The sequence below is a fragment of the Phoca vitulina genome, unplaced genomic scaffold (assembly GCF_004348235.1).
Source record: "Phoca vitulina isolate PV1807 unplaced genomic scaffold, GSC_HSeal_1.0 scaffold16, whole genome shotgun sequence".
NCBI lineage: Eukaryota > Metazoa > Chordata > Mammalia > Carnivora > Phocidae > Phoca > Phoca vitulina.
In genome coordinates this window covers 7,988,436-8,004,413 of record NW_022589719.1, presented here as the reverse complement: position 1 = coordinate 8,004,413, position 15,978 = coordinate 7,988,436, and the positions used below count along the sequence as shown (strand labels likewise).

At 37.1% G+C, this 15,978-nt stretch overlaps 2 protein-coding genes across 7 annotated transcripts in view; one reads left to right on the top strand and one right to left on the bottom strand.

Annotated features, from left to right (window-relative positions):
* METTL15 (methyltransferase like 15) overlaps nt 1–4,659 on the bottom strand; it is a 219,929-nt gene extending 215,270 nt beyond the window's left edge. For 4 of the 6 annotated variants that reach the window (XR_004300638.1, XM_032413857.1, XM_032413853.1 and 1 more), the window contains exon 1: nt 4,454–4,550. Coding sequence is in view for 3 of the 6 variants with exons in the window: in XM_032413857.1 (XP_032269748.1) it covers nt 4,454–4,478 (25 nt within the window). In the remaining 3 variants the exon portion in view is untranslated. The other 2 variants (XM_032413855.1, XM_032413854.1) reach the window with 2 other exon arrangements.
* A 77-nt stretch (nt 4,660–4,736) lies between these two features.
* KIF18A (kinesin family member 18A) overlaps nt 4,737–15,978 on the top strand; it is a 67,155-nt gene continuing 55,913 nt past the window's right edge. Inside the window, exons 1-3 of the mRNA XM_032414720.1 lie at nt 4,737–4,822; nt 12,741–13,115; nt 15,195–15,352. Coding sequence (XP_032270611.1) covers nt 12,791–13,115; nt 15,195–15,352 — 483 coding nt within the window. The 5' untranslated portion in view covers nt 4,737–4,822; nt 12,741–12,790. The remainder of the gene's footprint in view (nt 4,823–12,740; nt 13,116–15,194; nt 15,353–15,978) is intronic.

Here is a 15,978-nt window from a genome sequence, read left to right as displayed (position 1 = left end):
TGAAAATCTTGCAGACTTGTTATGAATATTCTCTGACGAGATTATCTCACCATGGCCTCTATCAGTAAAGCATGTTCCAATTTAAATTATAACTTTATAAACACTCAACTGAGCATACTTTGGCATGCTTTGTGTGTCCCCTGCCCCCCCAAAACAAGTAAATAAATAATTAATACATTCCTTAACTTTCTCACACTTGTTCTTTTTGATTCTGCAATCTGTAACTGTTTCAAATGCAGAGGGAAAAGTATTTATGAAATATAGTAACAGAAAACCTTTTGGAAACACTATGCTTTTTATATATTAGATTTTAAGCAACGTTTTTAATACTACTACAGTAAATACCAAGTTAACACTCTTCTTCCTTCCTTATAGATTATTAGTTATTTAAGAATAAGACCCACATCTTTCTATCCACAAAAGCAGATGCACACTAGGTGCTTCATAAGTGTTTTCTGAAGAAAAAAAAAAAAAAAAATGAATGGATGGGAGGGTAAACTCTAGATTCTACAGAATATTTTTATCAAAACTTATTTTAGGAAATTTCACCTGCCTGACTGTACCAAAAACCACATTCTCAAAATGCTTCAAGAAACATAAATATCTCCCCCACCAAAAAAAACATAAATATCCTGCTTAAATATGCCTTCCCTTCCTTTTGCAATAGAAATGAAAAATGTTGAAAAGTTGATCACATGTAATGACAAGAAAAGAAATACATTTATATTATATAAATATAATATATAAACCAACAAAATGTTACCTTAAGGAAATGCCAACTTTACCTAAGACATAATCCACAGAATTATGTGGCAAATGTGACACAGGAAAAATATAGGAAAAAAAAAAAAAAAGACTGGAAGTAAGTGTTTAAATAATATTTTGGATGTTCACTGGTGACAAGTTAACCAAATTATTAATTGTGCCTCGTGTTTTTCAGAAAGCTTATACAAAGTAAACCCAACTACCCACTAACCTAGTGTTTGTAACATTTTTCAAAATAAAAGTTAACATTTACTGGACACTTACCAAATACTACTAAACTCATTCAATACTTACCACACCTCTTAGAGGTAGGTAGTATTATTTCTATTTTACAGATGAGGAAAACAGAGAAGTAATTTGCCAAAAGGTCATATACCTAGAGAGCTATAAGGCTAGAACTGTAACTCCAACATTCTATCCCCAGAGCCTAAAATCTTATCTTAGCCTCTATGCTACAAACATAGACCATTGGTTCTATTTATTGCACCCATGTAATTGAATGGTACTTAATTACTATATATTTGTACTATCTCATGAATTAGATTCTTTTTCTGTAAAGAACCAATATCCTATTACTTGGTCCTACTCCATTTGGAAATACAGTATAACAGAGGACACGCAATGTATAGGCCTAAATAGTGGAATGTGGAATATTTAAGCAGTCTACACTGTATGTCCAGATATAAATATGTGAATCAATTCCAATACAGGAATCAAAACCACATAGGAAAAAGCAAGTAGAACAGATAGGGGGGAAAAATTCTTCTTTTGCTAGCATTTAACTCTTTTCTTCTGCATTCAATTTCTATGTATTTACTCAACTTTGTTCCAGGTAAAAAGCCTAAAGATTTTATTATGCACTAATTGGCTACTAACGTGGGTCAACATGGAGAAAGGACTTCAATAATTTTCCTCTTTGGTTGTTTCCTGAATACCTCCCTAAGAATGGAAAGGGGCAAGCTCTAAATTAGGCAGTTCCATCCCTTTAGGCAGCCCGGTCTCCTACCAGATAACCCAGCGCACTCCTGCAGCTGGCTCCGAACCAAGCACCCTAAATGATGCAAGGTAGTTTGTTTCCTCCGGTCACAAGAAGGAAGCGGGGAGTCGGGAAACCTGACCGCTAGAGCCAACTCTGTGGTTTCCCTGGGTAAATCATTTAACTTTGCCAGCAAAGTTCAGTTTAAGCTGTTGAATCCAGGGAATTGGCCAGGTTACCCTTTCAATTGTGGGAACACGAAGGTGAGTGATACCTTTGAAAGCTACTTCCTCAACGGTGCTACCAATTACCATCATTGCACTTAGCCTTCCCTCCGGAGAAAACCGTTTGAAAATTTAATTCCTAAGGCCAAAAACGCAGCCTGGAAGCTGGCAGCCGAGTGCACAGAAAGTGAAAGAGATTCTAAAGTTAAGGAAGAATGCATCCTTTTGCCTAAGAATTATACTCGGAAGAGGGAAAACTGTTTACAAACTTCTGAGCTCAGATGAATGAGTGTTGAGGAGAGGAAGCGGGAGCAGGAGCGTGTTTTCTTTGTCCTGGGCGAATCCGGCGACCTCTGGAAGTTCCCCCAAAGGCATGGGGTGGGCTCCAAAAGAGCTCCCGGGTCTCGGCCACCTTCTCCTCACCTGAGGCACGAAGAATTCTCAGCTGGCTTCTAACTCGGGCCAGCGACGACCACTATGGGGCCAGAGAACGTGAAACTGCCGCACGTCTAAGTCCCAACCTTGGGGGAAACTTGCAAGGACGGACAGATTGGCCCCACGTCCGCCCCAGCAACACAAAACCGTCTGCCTTTCGTTCCGCTGTTTCCAGGACCCAGCTGACAAAGGGTGTTGCGGGCACTGGGGATTTCAAATAGTGTTCCTGGAAGGGGCAGGAATAAGAACCTACTACTGCCAGGTTTAAATTTACTTTTACGTGTTTTGTTTTGTTTTTTAATGTCTGAGGCAAGTTTAAATCTAACTTTCCATTTTATCCTTAATCTCCACTCTGTTTGGTTTATTATGAAGCTATGTTAAATTTCTGTGTTCTTTATAACACAGCCATTAGTTATACTCCAATTTCTAACAAAAGGTGGGAATTTCTGTCTCCTTCAGCACTACATGTTTTTAAGATTTTGGTTCTTTTTCCTTCATTTCGTTCCAAAATACACCAGTCTCTTATACTTTCTGCTATACTCCTTAATGTTTCGCCAAACTAAACAGAAGCCAGCTGGCACAGTGATGGCATTCATTGTAACATTAAAGTTTCTTTGCTTTAACTATACAGTTAAGAATATGGACCTCATCATCTGAACGTGCTAAAGGGCAAGTGTAAGACAGAATTTAAAGTTAAATGTAAAATAAGCACCTACATTAGGTGTGGAAACACCTGTTAGCAAGCCTTACAATGTGGGTGTCAAAAAAGATGATATCTAAAACACTTCTTATTCACCAACAATCAATGCAATTTTACAAGAAATTGGCTTTTAAAAAATGCCTATTTTCAGAATAGATTAAGAAAGCATCTTAATATCACTTAATTTAGAAAATATTTCTGAGACAAAGTCCTCAATTCTGAACTGGCTGGTTTGTACAGTTAATAATAAATAATTTAGGGATTTTATGAAAACTTCAGTTTTTTTTTCTTCAGTAAAATAAATGGTGCCTACATCTCATGGACTGTTTTGAGAATTAAATGAAATAACATATATAAAGTTAACAAAATGCCTGGGACACCAATGGTAAAGTACTATAGAGTGAATGCATATTTGAAATAAAAAGGCTTCTCAGTTTTATTACCAAACCCAGCACCACACAAATAACTATTGCATTAGCTAAGATATATGTAATATAGCCAGCAATTAGTGTCTTTATTGATGCTCTATCCAGAGTTCAGAAACAATCATGTAACATGAATCAGATACAATACAGTGCTTCTGATTTTCTTCAATAGGAAATAAATGTCCATATTATGGAGGTTTTCATATATTATTTCACTTGTAATACTCTGCAATGTGTTGTGCCATCCTATTTATTATGGGGATAAGCTCCATATAAGAATATAAACTCCAAGAGGGCAGGGATTTTTACTTATGCTATTATGTCCCTAAAGTCTACAATCAGAAATTGCTGAATGGATACAATAATGTTAATATAAAGAATAACAATGACATTCAGATCACACTATTAAAAATATCCTGACAAAGATGGCTTAGCAAACATATTTCCCATTTTTTTTCTGGTATTTTTTTCTTATTAAAGCATACATTCTGAAATAATATCTACAATCTAAGACTTACAAAACCACTGCATCCAATAATGAACTAGGACAATAAATTTAAATGAATTTATTTTGTAAAGTCATCATTAGAAAGAAATGTAAAAACAACAAAACACCAAATAGTTTCAGTCAGCAATAAAGGGAGTAGGCCTGGGAGTCCTGAGAAATGAAGACTGGGGCCTCAAACCAAAAGCCCTGGACTTTCAATTAATTGAAACACTGACCCCCGTTCGATCCAGTGAAAGTGGCTAAAAGGAACAGGTCCCTACACCTACCAGAGCATGGGACCCGCGCCTTGAAGGCCTCACTACTCAATAAAGAAAAGGAGAATATAAACATTCAGAACCCATTAACCCACACCCAACAGGCTCCACCTCTCCCACAAGCAGACGGCACAAGCCAACCCCTGCCCTCTCCCGTCTCACTCACACCCTGAACCCTGGGACCCGGCCATGCGCCCGCGGGTCTGGAGGTGGCCTGATGATCCCAGGTGGCTACCTCCCACCGGCAGCTGAGGTCTAGCCCCGCCCACCTCGGCCAACGCCTCCGGAAACAGCCGTGCGCGTTGCCCTGGCGACGCGCAGCAAGGCCGCTTCCACTGAGCTGCGCGGCTGAGACTCCTGGCGCCAAGCGGCGGCGCGCCACGGCAACGTCCGACGTGATGGCGTAACGAAGTCGGCAGCCAATGAAACGAGGTGCTGAAAAAGCTGGCTTGGGTTTGAATCTTGTGGCTGAGTTTGAATCGTGGAGAGGCGGCCGTCGTAGTGAAGTGTCGTGGTAATCTTTGCTGGACCTGAGGTGAGTGAGAGGCACGCGAGGAGAAACCTCTCGTCTCGAGACGCTCCTTTTGATGACCCATCTCGGTGGAAGCGGAAGGCTCCTGGGGCTGCCTTTGGAGTAGAGGACGGGATGGGCTTGTTGACAAATGCGGAAGGGTTAAGTAGTGGGTGTGTGTGTGCGGGGGTGAGGGTAGTTAGGGTCCCTGGGGAGAAAGTGAAAGGAAGAAGGAACTCGAGAACCCGCTAGAGCATAACTCTGCCTGATCAGGAGCCCTTGACTGCTCATCAGGAAGGGCAGAAATCTACTGCCTTAAATTCTGAGGAAGTCGGAAGTTTTAAAAGGCATCCTGGCCCCTTTCCCAGACTGGCAGAGCACTTTCATTGCCCTGCACCTTACAGTGTCTAAAGTTCATTCCGCACTCCTAATTCAGAGTGTTTTGTTTCAGATACAGATGTAAATGTAACTCTGGGCTTAACTATCAAATAAGGAGTTTTGGTTCTCCAACTTAAAAACTTTTTGTCCTGCAAGGTTCTGCTGTGAGCCTGGCAAAGGTCAGTCGGGAACCTCCTCTGAGTCCCAGTTGTAGCATCAAGACAAGACTTGCCAGCACTGCCTAGCGGGATTGCCGAGAATGGTATGGAAGCGATACTGCTTGGCAAAATGCTTTGCGAATGAAACGTCCTCTTGAACCTTGAGAATAAGTCCTTCTACTGTCTGTTCATAGTTTCTGCAAGACTTTTTTAGGAGCTCATTAGGCACTCAGTTACAGTTACTTCTGTTCATGAAAAGAAGTTATTTGACCGGAATTGAATAATTTTGTTGTATAATACATAGTTTAGGTTAAAAGAAAAAAACTATTAACTATCAAGTAGAATGTATTAAGCATTCTACAGGTGTTAGTTGGTAGTTGTTATTCCACCAGCTTCAGCACTCCGCCTTGGATTTTGGAAAGTATTTATGAACTTTGGTGCTAGAGAATATAAGAACCAAAGGCAAGATAGTGTTTGTTACTAAGTTTCTATTACCTTGTAAGAATTGTCTGTTTCAGTAAACAAAGATTATCTTGCCTTTAACAGTAATAAATTAATCTCTTCTGTTACTGAACAAGTATTTGAAGTACATAAAATTTTCACTTTAAAAGTGCATCTTGTCAAAGTGCATTGATACCTTGAATCGATTAAGGTACACAACAAAATCACGTTTATGCTGTCAACTCTATGAAATGTAGGAGGAAAAAAATAGCCCAGATGTTAGTGCTGCCCTTCACTCCATTTGAAATTTCTTTCTTACGTGATGTTTTTAACTAGTAGAAGCACTGGCTCTAACACTAAAGTTAGTTCCAAGGACGGGTGTAAGTTGCATAGAGACTATAAAAGATAGTGTATGGAGGATAGTTCCTGCTCCTAGAAAGTGTTTGTTGAACCTGAATCTAATTCAGATTTAAGCTTGAATTTAAGAAATAATTCAGAATTGTATGACTCCACATTCAAAATAATTCATGCAGCATTTCTGTTCCTTTGTTTGAAAATATTCTGTTCTTATTCCAGTGGAGCATTGTTGTTAGGGAACATGGGCTTTGGATTTAGGCCTGAGTCTACATTCTGGCTCCTCACTTACTAGTTATGTCATCTTGGAAAAATTTCTTATCTTAAACTAACTTTCTGTTTTTGTAAAATGGAGACTATTACAGAATATACCTTATATGATTATTTAAGGATTGAATGAGATGATGAATGTTAACTGGTTTTGTTTTGTTTTTTTTAAAGATTTTATTTATTTGACAGAGACATAGCGAGAGAAGGAACACAAGCAGGGGGAGTGGGAGAGGGAGAAACAGGCTTCCTGCTGAGCAGGGAGCCCGATGTGGGCTCGATCCTAGGACCCCGGGATCATGACCCAAGCCGAAGGCAGACGCTTAACGACTGAGCCACCCAGGCGCCTCAAAATGTTTACCATAATGTCTGATATACAGAGCATGCTCAAATGATAATCATTGTTGTTCATTAGTAGTAGTTATGACCTTATTGACCTAATTTAAGAGTTCTCAATTAATAGTGTATTTGCTAAGAATAGATAACTGTTTGATATCCCACAAGCAGAGAGAATCATACTTTCAGTTTTATTTCAATATTCATTTAAGAGCTCCTTTCCTGGGCCCTGAAGTTTTTATCAAAAATAGGCAAATATATATTTTTAACTTCTATGAGAAAATTTCTGGAGACTATATATTTACAAGCAAAAGAATAGTGATTTTAATACTTCAGCTTTACATCCAGTTAGTCTGAGTTCAAATCCCATGTCTTGTGCTTCCAATAGTGTGACTTTAGCCAATTAACTTAATCTATATTATAGTTATCCCTCTGTAAAATAGAAATGATTATAAATACCTATATCATAGGATTGTTATGGGGATTAAATAAGAAGTATGTAAATTGCTTAGCAATTTCTATTTGTATACTAAGTGTTCATTAGAAAGTATTCTAGGGGCGCCTGGGTGGCTCAGTCGGTTAAGCGACTGCCTTCGGCTCAGGTCATGATCCTGGAATCCCGGGATCGAGTCCCACATCGGGCTCCCTGCTCAGCAGGGGGTCTGCTTCTCCCTCTAACCCTCCTCCCTCTCATGCTCTCTGTCTCTCATTCTCTCTCTCTCTCAAATAAATAAAAATAAAATCTTTAAAAAAAAAAAGAAAGTATTCTATAAATACAACATTATTAAATGAAGGATTGTACTTACGGTAAATTTTAATACTTTTTTGTTTTGTTTTGTTTTGTTTTTGAAAGGAAAATAACTAGTCTTGTTTAAAATCGAAATGATACAAAAGGATATACAGTAGAAAGTAAGCCTGCCTGTCACCCATACCTTCATATTTCCCCACCGTGGGGCAACTGATGCTATCAGTTCTTGTGTTCTTTTCCTAAAAGAGCCCATACATATAAAAATATGTATGTCTTTTAAAAATACAAATGGTTATATGCCAAGTCTGCTATTTTGCACTTGTTTTGCACATGTATCTTGAAAATCTGCATTAGTTCATTCATTCATTTATTGAACAAGTATGTACTGAGTCCTAAATATTGAACAAGCCCTGTTCAAGGTTCTGGGGTACAGATGTAGTCCATATTCTCATAGTGTTTATATTCTAGAGGGGAAACAAGCAATAAATATGTAACCAAATGATACATATTTTCCAATTAGTCTAGATGCTAAGAAGAAAAATAAAGCTGGTAAGGGATGGAAGAGGAAAGAGCAGGGTGACACTATTTTGAATGGAATCTTTAGGGAAAGCCTCTGTGAGGTGATATTTGAACAGAGACGTGAATAACGAACTGAGAGATTAAGATTTGCAAATCTCTGAAGGTAGTGCCTTCCAGGCAAAGAAGAGAAAGTGCAAGACCATGAGGTTAGAACAAGACAGAATGTTTTAGGAACACTAAGAAGGACAGTGTGACTGAAGCAGAATAATCAAAAGGGAGGATACCATTTGAAAAAGAGGTCAGAGAGGTAGATGGGGCCAGATGTGGAACCTACTGGACATGCTAGGGAGTTTGCATTTTATTCTTGTGCAGGAAGTCATTGGAGAGTTTGGAGCTGGGGAATGAAAGATACATAACATGATCTGATTGCTCTTGAAGAAGGCATCTGTACATGCAATCAATTAAATAAAATTTATTATTGTACTTGCATATAATTAGGGGTGAATCTTTAACTTAATTGGCTTATATTTATCTTGGGTGAACAGTACCTGCTTATAATATAAAGTTTAGAATTTGCCTCTTCAACTTGGTTTATATTAGCTTGCAGTTATTGAAGAGAATTAGGTTTTAACACTTCTTTATTAAATATAGCAGAGGGATGAGTTTTTCTATGTAAGTGAATATTCCAGAAAATTAGATGTTACCCTTACTAAGTGACATGGTGTTTTAACCACCCTCAGTGATTATTATAAAACATGATCTTTCCACTTTCCTAATTTTGTAAAGAGAACCGGGCACATTAGGAATGTAACGATAAAACATACAGTCCCATTAGCTGTTATTTCTTGTCACTTTCTTATACTCTTTTCCAATCACATGTAATAATCATAAAATATTAGAGCTAGAAATGGACCTTAGGTATCATAGAGTCCAATCCTATCACTTTATAGGTTAGCAACTAAAGCGCCTTCATTAGCTTCTTCATTGTTCTGTTTTATATTCTATTTTCTCTAGACAAATACCTTCCTATTATAATGAACAATGGTGTTGGAACTGTTTATCTTTAATGTTTTAGTCCCACCAACAAAATCCTACCAGCTTACTCTTGAATCTATTCAACAAATACAATTAGGAATAGATATGACAAAATTGGTCAGAGCCTGTGATACTATCTTCTGAACAGTCATCTGAACAGAATTTTTTTTTTTTTAAGATTTTATTTTTAAGTAATCTCTACACCCATCTTGGTGCTTGAACTTACAACCCCAAGATCAAAAGTCGCATGTTCTACCCACTGAGCCAGCCAGGTGCGCCTGAAAAGAATTTTTGAATCAACATGTTATTACATAGGTAACAATACTTTGGCTTTTCTGTTGCTGCTTCTTAGTAAACATGGTCAAAGAATTTACTTTCTGTGTGCCTTACTCAGCATCAACTAGATGTCCATCTCTTTTACTTGGCCATGTTAGGACAGAAAACTGGCATTATGTATTAATGTAGGGAAAACTTCATTAATCCCTGGAGACATCAGTATATTTGAACATAGACTAATTTTTTACATTTTGGTGATCCTGTTGACCTTAGGTATTTTTATTAAGAAAATTATTTTCACTCATTTGTTTTGAAAAAGTCCAGAAATGTGTGATACTTTAAAAATTAAGATCGATGTCTTTCTTAAAATCTGTAACAAGTTGTAAAACAAAGTTGTATAGAGCTGGAATTTTAACCTAAGATATCTGGCTCCAACATCTCATAGTTAGCATATTGAGTTGATTAGTTAATTAATTGACAAGAGATCCCATCCAACCTTGAGATTCTAAGGTCTATTTCAAAATAATCACCTGATGTCTTTTTATGCTTATTTAACTATTTCATTTGTGTGTATTTTATCTATCATTGGGGGTGAAAAGCATTATTCAGTATTCCTAAGAGGTTTTAGAAGTGTGTATGGAGATCAGTTTTTGGTATCACAAGGAATGCTAAAAGGAGTTCAGAAATGCTAAACATCCTCTAATACATGTAACGGTTCCAAACAAGGAAGAATTATCCTACCCAAAGTGCCATCATGAGCCCATTGGGAAACACTAAAAGGATGAGCCAGGGTCTTTGGCAAGAAGAGACAGGAATGGGGTAGATAGGGAAGAGAACTGACATTTACTGAATGCCTCAATACACTTAATACTTGTTATCTCTTTTAGCCTTCACAGTGCTTTGAGGTTTCTTTTATACAAATGAGAAACTGAGACTCAGTGAGGTTAAGGAAGTTGTCCAAGGTCATAGAAGTGAGGTATAGGTGCTGTGTGGAACTTGGCTAGACAGAAGTTCAAGAATGAAGAAAGAGCAGAGTAGTAATTCATCTGGGACCTGACTGTTAGAATCCAAATGACCATCCTTCCCTCTTCAGTGTTCTATTTTTGGGGGAAGGACAGAGTCTAAAAGGAGTGCCGTGCCCAGTGTCTCCTGCTTTTAGATTACTTTGGCTTTATTTGAATTCTTTCCAAAAGTATGTGGTTTTATGACATATTTCAGCTTCATTGTTGTTATTTATCCCATTTAAAAAAACAAAATATCTTTTTTAACCTTTCTTCCCCCTCCACCATACCATTTCTTTGCTCACTTTTGCAGTAGTATTTCCTGTATTTACTGAGTCTTCTCTCATTCAGGTTTTTGTCCCACCATTCCTCCAAAACTGTTCTTCTCGTTGGCTTCTGTGTTACTAAATCCCATGGTTACTTCTTAGTGTGTACTTTACCTGTTAGCAGTATTTAACACAATTGATCAACCTGTTCTCCTTGATTTAAAGATTCCCCAAAATCTTAATGCCATTTGAAGCATTAAGACTCTGAGGACAGACTTTACTTTTTTAACTTGGGTTCCAACTGCCTTGACATTTCCACCTGGATGTCTATTAAAAGTCTCAAATTCAAGAAGTCTAGATCTTCCAACACTCAGGCCAAGAACTTCGGAGTTATTCTTGAATCCTGTCTTTCTCTCATACTCCACATCTGTCGGGAGAATCTATTATCTTTACCTTCAGAATGTTTCCAGAATCTGACTACCAAATTGTTCTGAGTTGACATTATCTCCTGTCTGTACTACTTCGGTGTTCTAATTAGTCTCTATTCCTTACAGTATGTTATCTACACAGCAGTGATAATGATCAGATTATATCACAAAACAAAAAATTAAATCACACAAACACAAGACCCTGGTAGATCTCTTTACTGAAGTATAAGTCAGAAGTCAGACCCTGGGCTTCCTATTAGACTCAAACACTATAGGTAAACCATATACAGTCATAGGCTACCCAAAAACCTAGCTTTGATTTTCACAAGGGCTTCAGCACTATATTAGTTTGGCTTATGGTAATGGACAGCAAAAGATCTCTCAGAATCATCAAGGTAATGAAGGGAGAACTTTGGCTTATGAACTATTTTTAGTAAAAGTGATCTTGGCTGCAAGCCTCTTGGCAGTGGAAATTGATACACCGAGGCTCATCCCTATGTGTCTCACAAACCCATAGGGTTAAAAATAGTCCAAGGATGCATTAATTAGTTAGCCCGGGTATGAAGATGATGAAGATAGCATATACACCATGGTGTATTCAGAGATCCTAATCTGCTCTCTAATGATCTAAGTCTAGGGTGCATCAATATTAGGTTTAAAATTTACAGTCTGGGGGCGCCTGGGTGGCTCAGTTGGTTAAGTGACTGCCTTCGGCTCAGGTCATGATCCTGGAGTCCCGGGATCGAGTCCCGCATCGGGCTCCCTGCTCAGCAGGGAGTCTGCTTCTCCCTCTGACCTTCCCCCCTCTCATGTGCTCTCTCTCTCACTCTCTCAAATAAATGAATAAATAAAATCTTTAAAAAAAAAATAAAAAATAAATAAATAAATAAAATTTACAGTCTGACTTTCAGACTGCCTCACATAAAAATAAAAACTAAAAGTAAAGATAAACTAACAAAGATCGGTAGTTTGGAAACCTCAACTATCCAGAAATTAATTGAGAATATAAAAGTTAAAACTAAGAAAAAAAATTAAAAACCTTTTAGATTTTCTAATTTATTTATTCATCAAATACTTACATAGTCTACCCTGTGCTGGGCACTGTTTTAGGCTCTTGGAACATATCAATAAGCAAAACAGATTTTAAAAAATATACATGTACTTAAAGAGTGTATAGTTTAACTGGAATAGAGAAAATAAACATAATAAGTAAAAAGTATCTACCTTTTGGAGATGGTAAGTGCTTTGGTAAAGAATAGAGCAGTATAAGGGTAATTAGGAATTGGATTGGCAGTTTTAATCAGAGTAGTCGGGAGGGCAACATTTGAGCAGGGACTTGAAAGAAGGGAGTTAGTCATGTAGATAACTGAAGAAAGCATTTTGCAATGGAGAGAATGGCAGGTGGAAAGACCCCATTGGGGTGCTTGATGGGTTAGCTGGAATAGAGGGAGCAAAGGGAAGATCAATAAAACATGAGGTGAAAATGGAGACCATTTAGAGAACTTCAGCTTGTATTCTGAATAAAATAAAGAACCATTGGAAGGTTTTGAACCTGGGAGTGAAGTGTGTGTGTGTGTGTGTGTGTGTGTGTGTGTGTGTGTTTAAATATATTTCCAATAACATTTACCAGGTAAGTGGAATAGAATTAGCACCTTTTTGTAATGAATACTATATGTCAGTCATATTGTGTACAATAGAACTAATATTCATACTTTATTTTCTTTTTTAATTACAGAGGAATATTCAGGCATTCATTGGTTAAACAGGGGAAGCAAGTAATCAACAATGTCTGTTACTGAGGAAGACCTGTGTCACCATATGAAAGTAGTTGTTCGTGTGCGTCCGGAAAACACAAAAGAAAAGGCAGCTGGATTCCATAAAGTGGTCCATGTTGTGGATAAGCATATCCTAGTTTTTGATCCCAAACAAGAAGAAATTAGTTTTTTCCATGGAAAGAAAACTGCAAATCGAGATATTACAAAGAGACAAAATAAGGATCTCAAATTTGTATTTGATGCAGTTTTTGATGAAACTTCAACTCAATTGGAAGTTTTTGAACATACTACTAAGCCAATTCTTCGTAGTTTTTTGAATGGATATAATTGCACAGGTAATTGTTTCAGTTAGAGTTTAATTTTTCCATCTGATTTCAGTTTTACTTTAGAATGGACATCTACTTGGCCCATTCTAAACATAATCAATTTTAAGGTGCTTGTTTGCTAAAAATTACTAAATTCAGTAGAATTTCACTGTAAATGTAGACTTTCTTTGAAATTTAGGCATCATACATAACATATAATTTGTGGAACTTTCTCTTCCAAAGTCTTACTATAGTCCCTATAGACAGTCATCTTTTCAATTTCCTATGTTATTAAACCACATGGGTCTTGCAGTTGATGCCAGATTTCTCACAAGTTGTATTCATTAATATTCCCGCTGCTTACCTATACAACTGTCTATCCCTGGGGAAGAATTGGACATTTCTGAACACTTGGCAAGTTTCTTTACAGAACCATTTCTCTTTATTGTACCTTGAAAAAAAATGTTAAAAGCCCATGTTAATTGAGTATCATGTACTATTTTAGCATATCTTCAGCCCAGAAAGCATCTCTAGTACTCTGGATAGATCTATAGTAATTTGCCTTTCAAAATGGCCATGTTTATTTCCTAGAAGGAGATCTAAAGGCCAGTTAATTCAATACTTAGAAGGCACTTAACACCATTATTTATATCTTATTTTTGTAATTACCACCATTTACGACATTTTCTTTAAGATACCCTAAAACTGTAACATGTTTCACTGTCTTTCACTGACTCATTCAGTTTTATTACAGAAGACTTACCCTCTTGGTCAAATAAGAATAGAATGTGGTTTATTGATTAGAACTGCTATCATTCTCATTTTTAAGTGTATATTCTTTTCTCCATTCATGAAACTCCATACTGTCTCCAGAGATTTAAATTTTTCTTGACTCCAAATGAAAAAATCTCTACCAAACTAATACTGAATCTTTGTTTTCTTCTTGGCTTTATTTTATATTATTATCCAGCTTTCTTAAGACTTTTTGATGTACTGCTAGCTTACATAAAATAGAACAGAATGAAACATGTCAGTTTAATTGATTCTACTGAAAAGTATTTTAGTAGTTTGTTAATATTTGGCTTAGCAGAGAAATTTAACTTTTTAACTTATAAAAATATTTTTACCAGTAATGATGATGATTTTATATTATGTCAGGTGTTTGCCATATGTAATTCAGAGTACCTTTTTGTTTCGTTTTGTGTTTGAAGAACACATCACTTTTATGTTATACTGGAGAGAATCATGGAAACAAAATAATTTGCCTAAAACACAAATTTTAGAGAGGAATTTCTAAAAGACTGCCATTGGAATTCATTCTTTCAGCAAACTTGTAGTGAATATCTGCTTTGTGCCAGGTGATTTGCTAGTTATGAAGGATACACAGCCTCAGCCTTGGAGGAGCTCACAGTTGGAAATACAGTGTGATACATACTAGAATAAAAGGACGTGTAGCATATACTGAGGGCTCAAATGAGGGAGTAGCTGTGACAGGGAAGACATGGAAAAGTGACATTTATGCTGAATGTGAACAGGTGTAAATTTTCCAGCTGGATTAAGTAGAGGAACTCTTCAGTGGAAAGGCAGGGGAGTAGAAAAGAAGCAGCACATGCAGAGAACTTCACACAATCTAGTATACCTAGACCACAGCAAGGAAGAAATAGGCTGGAGACAGTGCCTAGTAATATTCCAAGGCGAGGAATTTGAACTTTGTCATGTAGGACTGTTGAGCAATTAGGAAGATTTAACATATTCAGATTTTGTTTTCATAAAAAAAAAAAAAAAACCTAAAAAATTCTAAGGGATGGATTAAAGAATACTGAGACTAGATAGGGAGACTGATAACTGATTAATTAAAACATGTAAGATTGCTATGGAAGAAAGGGAGCAGATGACAGGAGGATGGTACCATTAACCAGAATACAGAATATAGGAGAAGAGTGGATTTGTGCTAAAATTCCCAAGTTTTAAGGATAAGACTGTAAGTTAATTTTGGACCTGTTGGGTTTGAAGTTATGTTCAGAATATCCAGATTGAACTATCCGCTAGACATATAGTAATGTTGTATGTCATAATAAAGAGCTCTGATCCCTTTCTATAAAAACTCAGTACTTGCATATGGTGCCACTGGAGCTGGGAAGACCCACACGATGCTAGGATCAGCTGCTGAACCTGGAGTAATGTATCTAACAATGTTAGACCTTTATAAATCCATGGATGAGATTAAAGAAGAGAAAGTATGTAGTACTGCAGTTTCTTATCTGGAGGTAAGTTGACAGAATCATTCTTTAGTTTAGTCAATAGTATTTAGAAATCTTTTTTTTCTTTTTTAATTTTATTATGTTAGTCACCATACATTACATCATTTGTTTTTGATGTAGTGATCCACGATCCATTGTTTTCATATAACACCCAGTGCTCCATGCAGTACGTGCCCTCCTTAATACCCATCACCGGGCTAACCAATCCCCCTCCCCCCTCCCCTCTAAAACCCTGTTTGTTTCTCAGAGTCCATAGTCTCTCATGGTTCATCTCTCCCTCCAATTCCCCCCGCCCATTTTTCCCTTCCTTCTCCTAATGTCCTCCATGCTATTCCTTATGTTCCACAAATAAGTGAAACCATATGATAATTGACTTTCTCTGCTTGACTTATTTCACTTAGCATAATCTCCTCCAGTCCCATCCATGTTGATGCAAAAGTTGGGTATTCATCTTTTCTGATGGCTGAGTAATATTCCATTGTATATATGAACCACATCTTCTTTATCCATTCATCTGTTGAAGGGCATCTCTGCTCTTTCCACAGTTTGGCTATTGTGGACATTGCTGCTATGAACATTGGGGTGCATATGGCCCTTCTTTTCACTACATCTGTGTCTTTGGGGTAAATACC